Source organism: Lactuca virosa, chromosome 9, assembly GCF_052849685.1.
Source record: "Lactuca virosa cultivar CGN04683 chromosome 9, Lactuca_virosa_CGN04683_v6, whole genome shotgun sequence".
In the NCBI taxonomy this organism is placed as follows: domain Eukaryota; kingdom Viridiplantae; phylum Streptophyta; class Magnoliopsida; order Asterales; family Asteraceae; genus Lactuca; species Lactuca virosa.
In genome coordinates, this window is record NC_136434.1 from 27,751,274 (window position 1) to 27,768,134 (window position 16,861).

Below are 16,861 nucleotides of genomic sequence, written 5' to 3' on the forward strand. Positions count from 1 at the left end.
TTTTGACGTTCTTTATATCCACGCGTAGGTAAAAATAAGATCTACAACTTTCCTTTTGTCTCCGTCGGCTAATTCTCAACCGATCTTAAATTTAACAGTAGAAGGTGACTACACTGTTAAATGTCCGCGTAAAATTCATAACTTCTACATACGGACTCCGTTTTCGTCTGTCTTTTTGTCGTTGAGTTCCTATTAATGAGATCTTAAATTCTCGTTTAGGTCGCATTGGCCAAAAATCGCTCGATCTAAAATTCGAGTTTCGGGTCGTGCACTGCTAGGCCAAATCTTAGAAAAATCATAACTTCCTCATACGAAGTCAGATTTGGGCGTTCTTTTTATGCACGATCTCGGTTTAACGTATACTACAACTTTTTTTAGGTCACTAAGTCCAAAAAGTCCTCTATCGTAAATTCACTATTTACGTCGCGTAGTGTCGTGCCGGTTTTGTCGCGAAACTTCGACGAGTCATAACTTCTTCGTTATAACTTGGATTTCGGCATTCTTTATATGTACGGAACCCTTGTGACATATTCTACAACTTGTTTAAGATTACTCCTTATAAATAATCTTCCATAAAAAACTCATTTTTGATGCTCATTGTCTCTAAATTGACTAGCCCGGATCTACGGGCATTACAAGTATCTCCCCCTTAGGATGATTACGTCCCGGAATCATCAACGAAACAGGGCTTGTATAATGACTTCCTACGTTAATTATTCATCCTAGGTAATAACCATAACTTCTATGTTGCTTCGAACGAGTATTTAACTCTTGGACTCCTTGGCTGCAGGCGGTGCTCGATCTTGCACTTGCTCCCTATCTCACGTTAGACTCCAAATTATGACCTTTAAGTCACAATCTCGATCCTTAATGGAGACTGCTTCTTCTTAACAAACTTAAGATAAGTTCTTTTATTACTATAATGGACCGATTTGTCATATTCTAATAACCTGTCATCGCATGTTGCAACGCTTAGACTCAGGTCTCTTAGAGTCAAATTCCAGAACAGACTATACCTTCCTTCATGTTCTAATCACATCTTAAAAGGTAGCATTTCTAGCTACAAGCAACTATCGCGATACCTCTACTGATCGGTTTGATTATCTTTTATTTCAATCTTCTGGCTTAAGTCTGATGCTACATCGAACTTGGTTCTCTGAACCACGTAACATACTCATCGTAGTCGGACTCAATTTGATATGACCACTAGGGTCAGAATAATAATCATCTTCTTAGTCATTACCGAAACAATGGTAATGACATACATGAACAACGGAATCAACTACTAGCTTCTTGGTAACCTTGTGACTTTTCCTGATCCAAGTGTGAGTCATGTACTTCCGGTAGTATAGGCCTCTACTACCATTCACACCTACTCATACCTGTCCCAAGTATTGTCTCGCAGTTTTCCAAGTCCCCATACAAGAAAATCATATAACAACTTAACACATCAGATAGCAAAACGAAGATTTTATATTATTCCTTCAAACGATTACATAGGTGTTCAAGTTCACCCTAGACTATGCCTCTAATAGGATACATCATACGATACTATGGCTACTGCATAACTCGATCTTTGGATATGAAGTCCTCATCCTTGATTCTTCGCGTTGTTATCTGCTTCGTAGAGGATCATGTGAAATGCCCTTGGCTTTGGCGGTGCATTTGGCCTTGCTGCTTCGTTTTTCTTTGGGCAGTCTCTAGAAATATGCCCTTCTTTGTTACATTCGAAACATACCTTCTTGTTGAATGTGCACTCGTTGGCGTAATGGACAGACTTTCCACAATTGAAACATATCACCTATTCGCCATATTTTCCTAAGTGTTTCTTTTCGTACTTATCACACCATCTTGCTTCGCCTCTTCCTCCTCCTCCAAACTTCGAGAATTTAATCTCCTTGTTGGGCCTTGAAGATCCTTCAAACTTCCTCTTTTCTCCTGCCTTATCTTTTTCTAGACCCTTTTCTCTTATCTGGGTCTTATATTCTTAGTTGCTCTAACGACTGTTTTCAAAGTAGTTGCCATTTTGACCATTGGGCCAAAGTCTGCGGGCAGTCCGTTAGCGAACCTATCTATCTTGGAGAGTTCAGTAGGCACCAAGTAGGGAAATAGTTTCATCCTATCAGTGAATGCGGTGGCATACTCATCAACACTCATCTTCCCTTTCTTCAGGTTCTGAAACTCGTTGTTTAGGTCTATCAGATCTATCTCTGAGCAGTACTGCATTTTTAACTGCTCCGTGAATGCTTCCCAAGACATTTGTATGGCTTCTCCTCGTGGCATTGTATCTGCCAGCAACTTCCACCAACTTAACACTCCGGTCTGCAAAGACGGTCTTTTGCTTATCGCTGCAGTCGCAGCTCTCAAATACCATCTCCATCTCGGAGATCCAGTCCATAATCTCCACTGGTTTTGGGCTTCCAGAGAGACCCGGTGGTTTTGCACCCAAGAAATTCTTATACATCCGCCCATCCTTGTCATTTCCCTTCTCCGGTCCATTCCTCCTTACCCCTTGGATTCCAACTTCACTCACAGTGCGGTTATAATTTCCTTCCTCCGATTGTTCAACGATCAACTCAGGTTGCACAATGGGCACCGTAGGTTCATCCCTATTTTCGTGCAACATCTGCCTCATCTCTTCTCTTTGCTCAGCCAGCATAGCCCGAATCATGGCTTGTACTCCAGCCATTGTGATTGGCTCAGGAGTGGCTACTATAACAGGTATTTGCTCAATCACTGGTGGTTGAGGCGGTTGATTTCTATTTCCATTCGCATTTCCACTTCGGGTTCTTGCCATTTCGTTCTATACACCAAATCAGACGTTCAGTGTGTAATGACGAGAATTAAGATAGGAAAGATTTTATCTACGATTGACGTATAAATCTCCTTATCTCTCCGAAAAGTTATATTCCAGTTCTAATACCGCAATTAAACGTTTAGAAACCTGAACACATAAAGTTTCCAGATCCGATCGGCAACAGACCATAGATCCGATCATATAATGCATATCATAAATCATTTAGCACATAAAAGCATGTTAGGCATTTTCCCTAAATAAGCTAGTGCTTGTGTCTATTCAGGTGTATTACCTAAATTTATTAGACACGCTCCTCATGATCATCGCTTAGCATTCTAAGTTTAAGTCTAGAAATAAATCCATATTCCTAGTTCGCTTAAACTAATGCTCTGATACCAACTGTGACATCCCCATTTTCTCGGCCAGAAAAAACCGATTTTGTTTATGCTTTATAAATCATAGTACCTCTTTTAATAAAAATGTTGCGGAATTTGTTCCCAGAAAAAAAACATGATAACTACGTTATCAAAGCATTTCCGAATAAATGTGTTTTTATCCATTTTAATTAATTTGGGATGTCATCGTCAATACAGAAAAATAATCATAAACAGAACTTACATTCATTTACACTAGTGATCTACATCTCTTTTAAATCTCTCAGTGTAAAGTAGCTTCATATCGACACCTGTGATACAAATAAGCTTGAGTGGGTCAGGTTGGGAAACCTGGTGAGTACATAGGGTTTTCAACCCACAATAATATAATTATTATGTTCAACATCAAACAATCAACCCAATTACCCATCCCCATTATCTTCTTTACTCTTAAGTATCTTCCCTAAGATTCGGCTATTCCTCGTTCATTCATTCCTAAGGAGTATCCTAAGGAATCGGCACTAAGTCTGCATAGTCGCCAGGGTTTATCTCGTTTATTGACAGTATCGTTTTCGAGAGTCCACTCACAATACATGTCAATGGGTTTTTTTAGAGTACACCGGGTGAACACATCGTTCACAACACCTACAGGTTGCGAGCCTGCTAGTGTTCCACTAGACTGTCTAGAATAGTCTGTGGTTGTCATCCACACTCTGCTAGATGACGGGGCCATCGCTTGGGTCATCGTTTGGCTCATCGTTTTGGCTCATCACTTTGGCATTGTTTTGGCTCATTGCTTAGGTCATCACTTAGGTCATCGCTTCGCACCATATTTTATCACTCATATTTTATCACTCATATTTTATCGCTCATCATTTATCTCACCTCTAATCTACCCATGTTTACCCAACACATTTTGTAGATATAAAATACATATACATTTTAGTTCATTTAAAACATGTATAAAACGTTTCATCCAGCATAGACAGCAAGTATTCAGATAGTATACACACATAGCACGTAATTTATAAAAAATACTTCATATCTATGTGTAAGATGAAAGTAACTATGCACTCACCTGTAAAGGTGGTGACTCGGCACTCGGACAGCACTTCGTTACTCTTAAAACAATTTTCCTTTGACAAAACCTAGTATCATTACCACTAGAGTTTAGTCTAATGTTCAACGAGACTAATTAATAGTCTTGCTATTATTACTATTATATAAGCGTTAAAACAATCCTCTTCACCCACTATGTACAGGCAGGGGTCAGACATGAAACACCGGAGGACAGGATCATTTTGGCATATAGCACTTATGAAATCCAACAACCCAGGCGGCCCTTCAAACCGGATTCCTCGTACCGCGAGTGGTTAAAAAGATATTATAACGACACTTATATAACCCATAATAATAACTCAAATAATTATTATAAGGTCCTAATAACGTTACTATATTTAAATAAAAGTTATATTAAAAAATAGGTAGGCGTATCTTACCTACGAGGGGGTTTGGCTAGAAGTCGGGCTCTGCAGGGGCAGGACTTCCGAGCCGAAAGCTCTTCTTCTCGAAGCCGTCGAGCGCTCCGGGGCTTTCTTCTAGCGCTAGGGGAGTTTTTCTGAAGTTTAAAGAGAGTGTAGAGAGAAGAAAGAATGGGAAACGTGTGAAGAAAATGAGGGTGGCAGAGGTTCTATTTATAGGGTGAAATATGGCTGAACTTGGTGCCACATGTCACCATCTGGTGGCAAGACTTGGGGAGAAAGCAATGGCCAAGATTGTGCCACATCACCCATTTTCGCACAGCACACTTCCGACTTCTAAAATCCGTAACTTTCGCATACGAGCTCCATTTTTGACGTTCTTTATATCCACGCGTAGGTAAAAATAAGATCTACAACTTTCCTTTTGTCTCCGTCGGCTAATTCTCGACCGATCTTAAATTTAACAGTAGAAGGTGACTACATTGTTAAATGTCCGCGTAAAATTCATAACTTCTACATACGGACTCCGTTTTCGTCTGTCTTTTTGTCGTTGAGTTCCTATTAATGAGATCTTAAATTCTCGTTTAGGTCGCATTGGCCAAAAATCGCTCGATCTAAAATTCGAGTTTCGGGTCGTGCACTGCTAGGCCAAATCTTAGAAAAATCATAACTTCCTCATACGAAGTCAGATTTGGGCGTTATTTTTATGCAAGATCTCGGTTTAACGTATACTACAACTTTTGTTTAGGTCACTAAGTCCAAAAAGTCCTCTATCGTAAATTCACTATTTACGTCGCGTAGTGTCGTGCCGGTTTTGTCGCGAAACTTCGACGAGTCATAACTTCTTCGTTATAACTTGGATTTCGGCATTCTTTATATGTACGGAACCCTTGTGACATATTCTACAACTTGGTTAAGATTACTCCTTCTAAATAATCTTCCATAAAAAACTCATTTTTGATGCTCATTGTCTCTAAATTGACTAGCTCGGATCTACGGGCGTTACAAACAAACCTGGGAGGAATCTACTCTTAGGCTGTAGGCCGGGCGGGGGCAATCCAGTTTTAAGTTGTGGGCTCAGGGACAATCCAATCTTCGTGTTGTGGTCCCGGTGGCAATCCTGTCTTCGTGTTATGGGCCCGGGGGCAATCCAATCTTCGTGTTGTGGACTCGATATTCATGCATTGTATGTATATTGTGGTGTGTGGTATTTTGGGGGGAAACTCGCTAATCTTTGGCTTACAGTTGTGGATTAAATGTTTTTCAGGTATTAGTGATGATCGTGGGAAGGCGAAAAACGTGACTATACACATTCATCAGCAACAATGAAGTATCCACGTTTATTATTCTGATTTTTAAACAAATGTATTTTGGAACTAATGGTTTTCTTAACTTGGATTCTATAAATATGAAGCTTTAGCTTAATTAAAAATAAAAAATTTTGTTGTGAAAATTGGACATTACACTTATAGTTGTGGATTAAATATTTTTCAGGTACTTCGATAGATCGTGAAAATATAAAGACGTGACTATACATACACATCATAAATTTAAGACGTGACTATACATACACATCATAAATTTATGATTTGAGATTCCGTAATGATTTTCTTTATAACTCTAATTTTGGATTGTGGTTTATGAACAAATGATTTTGACTTTATGAAAAATTATGTTTATTCTTAGAATGAAAAAAATTATTCTAAAAATCTAGACGTTACAATAATTCAAAAGAAACCATTTGCGATATGCTCATTGATCAGTTCAACAATAAACTAACAAATGAAATCAAATATTCTTAAATTATATTTATCAACATTAACACGACACTTATCATCTTTCTTTTTTATAAGTGTGGCTACTCACTCTCTTTCAACCTCTAATACGTAGGATGTATAAAGACTGAAGTTTCAAAATACAATCAATCTCAAATCATCTTGTGAAATATCAAACTTAATACCTCTCCTATATAAACTCAAAGTAACTGTCAAGGCATGCTGAAGACTATTTTCTTGGATTTGTCTTTCTAAATGTTTAAATAAAATTAGTATAAGTTTTTAAACTCGTAATTGACATTAGACCGATTCCAAAATATGTTATATAATTCAAAGAAACCGTATGCATATAGATCATTGATTAATTCAACAATAAACTAACAAATGAAATCAAATATTCTTAAAATAGACTAGAATGGTCATTCTACAATCTACATAGATTTAATAAAGAATGGTCGACATAAAGTTTGAAAGACCAAGTGTTCAATTTTTGCCGAGCACATCAATAATCCATGTCAATATTTTAAAATTTAGCTTTAAAATAAGGAACAATATAAATCATAGCGGACCAAAAATGTAATTTATGCATTCTTTACTTATATAATTTAAGAACAAAAACCTACAAGTACCAAAATTTTAACTACCTAAATTAAAAACTATAAATACTAAAACTGTAATTAATCAATTTTGTTTAATATTAAAAACTATAGAAACAAAAAATTATAATTCTTTAAATTAAAAATTACAGCAACAAAAAGATATAATTTAATGCATTGTAAACTATAAGAACGAACTATAATAATTAATTTTTTATACTTAAAACTGCAGTAAAAAATATAATTCTATAAACTAAAAACTATATCATTAATATATTACTTTTTAAATTTAAAAATATAATAACAAAAAATGTAATTTTCTATATTAAACACTATATCCGTAAAAGGAAAGTACCATAATGAAATGATTTTTTTTTGTTTTTCTTGTTAAAGTAGCTGGGTCCCATTGGTTGGTGACCAACAAAGATATGAAATTAAGGGTTGTCAACACTCAATATTCAACACCCACATGCCACAGCCGCCACCAACTGTTCCACATTTGGTCGACTCTTCTAAATCTATCATTATTATCTTATAAAAAAAATAAGTTTTTATTACATATAACTATTATCTTATAAAAAATAACTTTTTATTTCCTAGTAATTTAATAATTTTATTTTATGACTTTAAGATTTATAAATTTTATTTTTAAAAGAATAAGTTTTACGATTTAAAAAATGGTTACGACACAGCTTGTTTCAATATTTATATATATATATATATATATATATATATATATATATATATATATATATATATATATATATATATATATATATTATAATGTGGATGGACAACTATTGTGTGGACGTGTGGGCAGTGCTATTCTATGAGAATTAATAAGCGAATAGGTTGTTTATTAATGTGAATATGTTCAACCTCACATAAATATCGTCATTTTCATGCATTCTCACTAATTCTTATTCATTTTTGTTCTCACGCATCGTTTTTCACTCATTTTCATTCTTACAGAATATGACTCAGTAAAGATTCTGACAATATTCTAACGGAATGAGAATAATAAAAAAAATATATAAAAACCTTATATACGATTTAATTAGTGAGAATGTGTGATAATGACAATAATTATGTAAGATTGAACGTGTTTATATTATCAAACAACATATTTTCTTTGTCATTCTCACAGAATAGCACTGTCCACACGTCCACACAATAGATGTTAATCCACATTTGAACCTATCTCTCTCTCTCTCTCTCTCTCTCTCCTTATATATATATATATATATATATATATATATATATATATATATATATATATATATATATATATATATATATATATAGAGAGAGAGAGAGAGAGAGAAAGATATAGGTTCAAATGTTTTTAATAAGTATTGTGTGCATGTAGGAGCCAATAGGAATTTAGGAATAATTAAATAATTAATAAGTCTTATAAGGGTAATTATGTAACTTTAGCATGATAATTAAAACAAAATCCATTAACTCATGGAAATTAACATAAAAATCTCTTTGACCAACTCTTTAACCCTAGCCTCTCATATCATACGTATTCTATTTATGTCTCCTCCCATTTTCTTATTGACGAATGAACATCGTGTGATCAAAAGAGGTAGTCGAAACCTCTTCCTGCAAATTTGTTTCCCCATTCCGTTGCTTTCTGCGACATTTATCTCCGATTAAGAAGCCTCTAATATTTAATATCTATCGCTCCCACCGATTCGTACACATGGTACTGACCAGACAAGCTGAAGATGTTATTCTCGACGACATAATATTCTAGGTGAATGGCTCCATCTCCAATCAAAGCTAGCCTCTATCTCCAATTAACTCGATTCCATAACAAAATAGCCACGTTCTCCGAGTTTAATTTACCATACTTGTAATTCCATTCCATAGAAAACAGGTTTTTTTCTTCGTTCTTCCAACTAGCCAATTTCTACAATTTCAACTTTTAGTTTTAGATTTTTATAATGGTGTTGAAATATCTTGTTGTTCATATGAATTTGACGTTGATGGTTCTGAATTGGAAATTTTTTCATTCATGATTCATAGAAAATATGGTGATTTAAGGAGCACCCTTAAAGTGTTTGATGAAATGCCAAAGAGAAATATGGTTAGATGGGTATTGATAGTTCAACATGGCATGGCAGTCTCAGATTGTATTCATGGTTAGTGATGGAATATTTATCGTTGTGCATCTCATCTCCAAAGGTAAACAAAATCAAAACAGAGAATTATGTTATTCTATCATACTTTAAATTCAGAATTCCTCTCATTTTCTTTCAATATTAAAAGAGAGGAAATCATTTTTCGATTATGAAATTTATCAGGTGTTGCATGGATGATTAGAGCTGTGGTTTGCATTCTTGAAGGTATAGTTTCTAGAGAACATTTTGGCCCTTCTCTAGCCTTTTCTTTCCTTATTGCAAGTATTAATTTGTATCTTAAAATGGGTTTATTTTTGTGATATTTGAATGCATTCTATAGTGTATTCCCTTTAAGTTAATTAAGCTAATTCTGTGAGAATGACTTTCTTTCCTTATCATTGGGTGTTATTCTTATCTTCAATTGTTTCATTCTTTAAGAATAGTTATTTCATTCATTAAGAATATTATGTATCTAATATATTCTTCTATTTGAATAATGTGTAGAGAGTATTACAATCCTGGAGAATCACATAAGAATGATTTTGACAGAATTGTATTTCCAGTATAATCACATAAGAATGATTATGGTAGAATCACATAAGAATGATTTTGCAAGGGTTGTTGTATTGTAATTAACTGATGTTTTAACATGATTTTTGTTTCTTATGTTTTTCAAATGTTTCAAGTTTTACCTAGTGATCACTTACCATCCTCGCGTTTATCTCCTTTTGTAGCTCCTTGTATAAAATCATTCTCATGCAATGCAATTCTGGCAGAATGTCAATCTCGCAAAATGTCAATCTCATAGAATGATAACATATTTTGAAGTGGCTTATAGGTCAAACATACACAAGACGTCTAGGAACGAAACAAGAAAGTGAATGAGGATTCTTTCAAGAATGCGATATTTTTTTTGCAAGAGATTTCAAGAATGAATGTAATTTATGTTCATAGTTGTATTCTCTAAGAATGAATGTAATTACTTATTCTAAACTATTAAACTTCGTCTTATATAAAAATTGTATTCTTTAAAAATTGTTGGTCTTGATAATATGTGTTTATAATATTATGTTCATAGTTGTATACCATTCTGACAAAATTATAGAACATCAATCTAACAAAATAACATTTTGATAGAATAAAATCGGTTTATGCTTACAAATTACGTTTGAAATTGAATTAATTTGAAAAAAAAATCAGATTTTTTAAATCAAGAGCGTTAATTAAAAATCTCGAATTTTCATTTTTTAAATTTGTCTCAATTGACTAAAATGTCCTTATGCTAAAATTTGTGTGATTATATGGTACATGTTACCATATTGTAATATCATAGACCCTCAGATCATGACCTTTGATTCTATTCCATCCGGTGGTCCAGATCTGTGCATTATTACACACAATAGTTACTAAAAACAAAATAACATAATATATATATATATATATATATATATATATATATATATATATATATATATATATATATATATATATATATATATATATAGAGAGAGAGAGAGAGAGAGAGAGAGGGTTCAATTGAGAAAAAAAATGTTGAGAATGAGGGAATAATTCTTAGCCACATATTTATTTTGCCGCAAAACACTTAGGCGTACCGGTGGAATGGGTAACGGATACACATATATTTTTCCAACCAAACATGTTTCCTTAAAGTATTCTAATCATTACCTTAATATACACAAAAACATTTTTTTTTGCTTTTTTTTTATTTTTCGAATGCTATTTTTATCGAAATTTTATCTTAAATATATCAAAATTCATAATTTTTTATTCTCTATAAATAGACATCCATATTGATATACTTTTAAAATAAAATAAAAAAATTATTTTTTTTAGAGTTTCAGCTATCGTTATTAATAAGTGAATAAAAACGCATCAGATTTTTATTAAAGTACATTCGTTATTTACTTATGAATAAAACGCACACTTAACTAGGAAATTCTAATTACAATGTTTATGTTATAAACAAAAAAACTCTTGTGTGTTATAAATTAGGAAACATTACCTTCTATTTATTTTGAATTAATACAAGTTTAATAGAAGTGAGCAACTAAAAAGATATATATGGAAATAAATATATTCAATGAAAAAAAATCACTCAAGGTTGATTGTTTGAACTCGTTCGTCCAAAAGAGAGGGATGGGATCACTGCAATTTGCTATGGGCTCTTTGGAATTTATGGAGAGCTCGAAATAATCGATTATTCGAGGTGTAGTTCATTTACCCTTCAAGGCTAGTGGAAAATATCAAGTCTTCGGTGTTTAGATGGTTTAAATGTAGAGGCAAGGGCAATATGTATATCTGGGAAGATTTTTACTTGCTATGTTTTGTTACGTTTTGCTTTTTGCTCTTCTTCTGTCTCATTTAAAATCTTTGTTATGTTTGGCTTTTACTTACTCCCCTATAGTTACTTGCTATTTGGGTGAGTCTTAATAATATTGACCATTTCCAAAACAATATATTTTATTTTTGTTTATTTTCTATATTGTTTATTAAATATATATATTATTTTTGTTATTGTTCATTTACAAATTCTGATAATTCGGTTTTAATATTTATCTGGATTAGCCTACATAAAATATTCTCATATCTTAGAAAAAATTTACAAAAACATTCCTAAGGTGTAAAAAATAGTTAAGGATTTTGAGACAGATGATCCGATTTTTTAAAAGTCGGTTTTGGATAAACTAACAAAAGGTCAAAAAGTTATAAACATTTGTAAGTTATAAAAAAACTTTATAAAAAAACATTCTTAAGTTGTAAAAAAAAGTTGCGGATTCGGAGTATCCGGGGTTTTTAAAGTTGGTTTCATATAAATAAATAAATGTCAACGAAATAATAAACAAAACATTAAAAAAAGAATAATAAACGAACAAAATGTCAACGGAAAATAAATAAAAAATAACATTAAAATGGATTACATTTAAGACTAAATATAACATACGTTTGTAGATAAGCGTAGATAAGCAAAAGATGTGAAACACACGGATAATATTAAAAAAAGAAGCATGGAACTGGGTAAGTTTCTTGAATCGTTCTTCACTTGCCCTTTGTTTTTTATGCAATTGTAAAACAATATTAAAACAATCACTCTCGCGATAAGAAAGTCGTTATTTGTTGCAAAATAAAACCTTAAAAAACTTATATATGATCACTTCCATTATTATCTTACATCATAGACAAAAACCAAGAAATCAGTTAGAATATTTTTTTTTAAATGGTATGAGTAATTACATTTTCAGATGCATGAGATTTTCACCTGTTCAATTCTTTCGAAGTTATAGAATATTTTTTAAAAATGATACATATGCATGACATGAGTTGAATTTGAGATAAGCTTATATGCATATTAGACTAATTCCTCCACCACTGAATAGCTTTAATGTTATATATTAAAACAGGCACTTCACCATTTCAAAAGACACTAACTTCAACTAATTGAGAAATTATCCATGATATTCCTTACTTTCATTGAAAATTAATCGAGTTTTTTTTTTTCAAATGGTCTATAAAATTTAAATGATTTACTTGTGACAAAAGATATACTTGATAAACTGCAGAAAATATGCTGTGTGTTTTGTTTTGTTTTTTTTTTTTTTTTTTTTTTTTTTTTTTTTTTTTTTTTATACTTGCCTTTTATCACCCCCACTCCCTAGAAAAAAGTTATAGAAAATGAGGGGCCAAATAGCTATCTGTTAGATATCAAATCATTCATAATATTTTTTTAGGATCAATACCTTTACAAAAATGGCTAAGAAACTCAAGTCAGCAAGGTCTTGTCTTTTTGTTGAATCTTCATCTTCCTTCAAGAAGGTAATACATAATGAAATTTAAAACCACCATTAAGAAACAAAACAAAAAAAATATATATAGAACTTCCTTGAGTTATCCGACTTAGTAGCTCCATTTTTAGATTTATACCGGCATCCTGCATGATGAGAATAATAATATAATTTAAAACTTAAAGTATAAAGTAAGGGGTAAAAGTGTAAAAGAGACATGCCAATTCAGCTTCAGCATCAGAAAAGGAGCAAGCTCAAGAAGTTTGGCAGTTGACATGTTGCCAGGGGTGAGCATTTAGACCGGACCGGACCGGCTCTTGGACCGGACCGGTTATGTAGAATATTGTGGACCGTGGACCGGACCGGATAAGTCGTGTCCGGGTCCGGGTTTTCCGGTTCTTGGACCCGTTCGGACCGGTACAACTTTAATTGCATAGAGTACAAGTCGTAAAAATAAGTTTTTGGGTTTGATACGATACAACTGATAAAAATGATTACGTTTCCGTTTCATGCATAACTGATCTACCTTGATGTAAGAATATTATAACTTGCAAAATTAATTTTCCAAATAAAAGAAACTAACATATAAATCACGTTCAGATCCCTTTCATATGATTTATCTTTCAAAGATACATAAAATTCATAACTATAGTCTAAAATAATAGTTAAAAAATTGAAATATTTCAGTTTTGATAGCTCAACTTTAAAGGATTGTAACTCCCTGAATATAATACCAAAATCAACAAAATTATAGTCAAAATTCTATCTACAAACTGTAAACTAAATGTTTGAAAAAACCGCAGGTCAATCCGACTTAAAGCGAATGAGTTATGGTTGTTCAAAAATTTTCACAGATTACAAAATTTTAAAAATCTTACTGAAAAGCTGAAATTTTTCAGCTTTGATAGCTTAACTTTGAAAGACTGTAACTCATTGAATATAATACCAAAATCAACAAAATTATAGTCAAAATTCATCTACAAACTGTAAATTAAATGTTGGAAAAAACCGCGTGGCAATCCGACTTAAATCGAATGAGTTATGGTTGTTTAAAAATTTTCACAGATTACAATTTTTTTTTAAATCGGGTCCAACCGGTTCTAAACCCGGTAAAAACCGGACCGGACCGGGATGGATTCCTAGAACCGAGAACCGGCCCGGAGGTCCAAAAAAAGGGTCCAGTCCACCGGTCCAAATGCTCACCCCTATTGCCAAGCAGGCTCTGGTCGGATTCCTGAGAAGGTACCTATGGAATGGAATTAGACAAATCAGTAGCAAAACAAAGAACAAAGCAGGGATCAAAGTTTTTAACAAAAAAATACCAATCAAAATATGGCAAAGGATAGATACATCAATTAGGCTCAAGTCCAAAATTCAAATCACATAATTCCTTGAAAATCAAAACCAATCTAACAAAGAAAAACATAATAAACCCGTTCACAAAGTATGGTAATTGATTAGTAGATGACTGGAAGCAGAGAGAATGCTAGTAAATGTGATTTCATCAAGGTTAGTGTTTGTGTGCATCATGTCATGTCAATAAAGAGAGTTAATGCATCAGAGAGTGTAGAACCTTGACACTAACCTGTGATCATAGTAGTCCATGAGATCACATCTCTTTTTGGCATTTCATCAAATAGCTTCTGTGCATCAGTCAATTAGTATGCTTGTGAAACATGTGTAGTCGGTGAAAGTCATGTTCCCCACAACCCATCATGTTCCACAATGTAGAAAAACATCACAGAAAAAGTAAAACATACAATAAATAAAAATTTTATCTAACCAACACATACAAATTGGAAATGTAATTCAATCTGATCCAGCCATCCCAAAACCTTTTCCCTGCTTATAGCCTCTTGCAGTCCAGCATCAACCAAGAACTAAGCAAAGTAAGAGAGAAAAATATTTGAGTGCCTAAAATCAAACAATATACCATCAATTATATAATAGTTAGAGTAATATAAAACCTTTTTCAAGCTCATTCGTTTGGCTCCGGACCACCTATGTTCTTCCAAGCAGCCATGGCTAAAATCTTTTGTATAGAAAGAAATCAAGCTAATTTAAGCACAATTCCATGTCATGAACACACCCAATTGATCAAGAAACACACCCATTTGACGTAAAATTCCTTCACATTTACACCATCCACCTCATTCCCCTTCAGAATCGAAACAAAACACAAATTTAAAACCTAATTTTCAAAACAATTTATACAAATAATCAATGGATGGGATAGATATAAAACGTATTTACCAGGTTTGAAGTGGCGAGAGAAAGGAGCTGCTCCATCGAATTTGATGAAAAACTGGTGAAATAGTTATTCGTTATCTATCATCATTTCCAAAAAAAATACTAAAATGGTATGGTATTAATGAAACTTTCTTTTGAACCTGCTGTCACCATAGCCCTGAGATTGTTGCAAACTTTTCTGGGCACTACTTCCTGCGTCAGCATGAGCCTTCTTCAGCACCTGAACACAACTTACACCATGTTATTTCATCATCACATCACATAACCAGTGTGTAACCATGGTGGAAGTTATTGGGAGGGTGCACGGTGGAAAATTATACCACCTGTAAGTCCCCCCCCCCAAAAAAAAAAAAAGATTAAACCAAGTTTAAATCTAAATAAGAATTTGAGGAGATTGATGATCATTATAGATTCTCCTCCACCACCACAACCAATTCTGCCGCCTGATCGTGGTGGCAAAGGATACTTATTTCCATTTTGGGTACCTTTCCCTTCTTATATGGACATGGTTCTGTATGATAAACTGGCTTCTTTTACATGATTTGGTTTCAATCCGATCTCATAATTATATAGATGGATAGAGGATCAAACCTGTTAAGAAGGAGAACATTTGATGAACATTGAAACATACATCACTTGCTCTGTAGAGATCATAGAGCTAATTTTCAACCATATGTTGACAACTAAAATTCTTACTTGCAATTTGTAATAGAGATGACGCCCTACGATTATTTATGTTCCGGAAAAACCCTATTTAACCTCAAATTAATCGGTTCTTACTGAAAAAAAACGCAGAAATCGAGAGAGAGCCGGAGTTTACCTGTATAGGCGCTTGGCCGCTTGGGCATGGTACCGCTGGTCGACCGCCTTCTTCTACCACCAGCGTCAGTGACCGGAACGTCGTGAGAAAGCATCGATACAGTAGAACCCTAGGCGACATTCGAAGTAAGGAAGAAGGACCTGATGATCAGTAAGGAAGAAAGGGAGAATAAGAAGAAACCTAGGTTTCTTGATGGGTGGAGATCAGAAGTAGATAATGGCGGTGGGTGGACACCCATGTGGAATCTTGAAGAAAACGATTATCGGTGGAGGAGGCTGTGGTGGAGTAGATGATTATCTGATGGAGGTGGTGAGATAAAAAACGAAACAAATGAGATAAGGTGGTGGAGAAGATATTGAGGCGGTGGAGTATATGTTCTCTGCGTCTGATTGGAAGCATTGGGCGGTGGTATGAGACAAGTGAACGGTGGAACGCAAAGAACACCACCACATAGATGGTAAACCTGGACCAGAATGCACGTGTAACCCACAAGGCCACAACACAAAAGATTTATTGTGGACCAAAACCCCCAAAAAAAATCCAACCAATCATAATGAAATATTGTTCGCAAAGATACCTCTCATTTAATATATATATATATATATATATATATATATATATATATATATATATATATATATATATATATATATATATATATATATATATAATTTTTAAACATTAATAATGTCATCTGAAAAATTCAATAATCTAAAACTTATAAGATTTATGATTTTTTATTCATTTTAACAATTTAATATCTATATATTATTTTCTTTAAAACATAGAGAAAACAATGAAATGATATGATAAAGATAAAATAGTTTGATATTTTATAA

General features: G+C 33.4%; 1 protein-coding gene across 10 annotated transcripts; it reads right to left on the minus strand.

The window, feature by feature from the left end:
• Positions 1 to 12,745: 12,745 nt before the first annotated feature.
• Positions 12,746 to 16,522, minus strand: LOC145141128 (uncharacterized). Of its 10 annotated transcripts, XM_079074469.1 has the most exons (10): positions 16,023 to 16,522; positions 15,899 to 15,952; positions 15,688 to 15,793; positions 15,343 to 15,422; positions 15,206 to 15,257; positions 15,063 to 15,110; positions 14,920 to 14,984; positions 14,746 to 14,832; positions 14,538 to 14,595; positions 12,746 to 13,098 (listed from the first exon to the last, which is right to left on the minus strand). In XM_079074469.1, exons 6-10 carry the CDS (start codon positions 15,064 to 15,066, stop codon positions 13,013 to 13,015), a joined length of 300 nt encoding a protein of 99 aa, XP_078930595.1. In that variant the 5' UTR covers positions 15,067 to 15,110; positions 15,206 to 15,257; positions 15,343 to 15,422; positions 15,688 to 15,793; positions 15,899 to 15,952; positions 16,023 to 16,522; the 3' UTR covers positions 12,746 to 13,012. The 10 variants fall into 10 exon arrangements, with proteins under 10 accessions (XP_078930595.1, XP_078930596.1, XP_078930597.1 ...); XM_079074470.1 differs by lacking the exons at positions 15,688 to 15,793; positions 15,899 to 15,952 and adding an exon at positions 15,794 to 15,843; XM_079074471.1 differs by lacking the exons at positions 15,688 to 15,793; positions 15,899 to 15,952 and having other exon boundaries at positions 16,023 to 16,131; positions 16,203 to 16,521.
• Between the last annotated feature and the right edge of the window lie 339 nt (positions 16,523 to 16,861).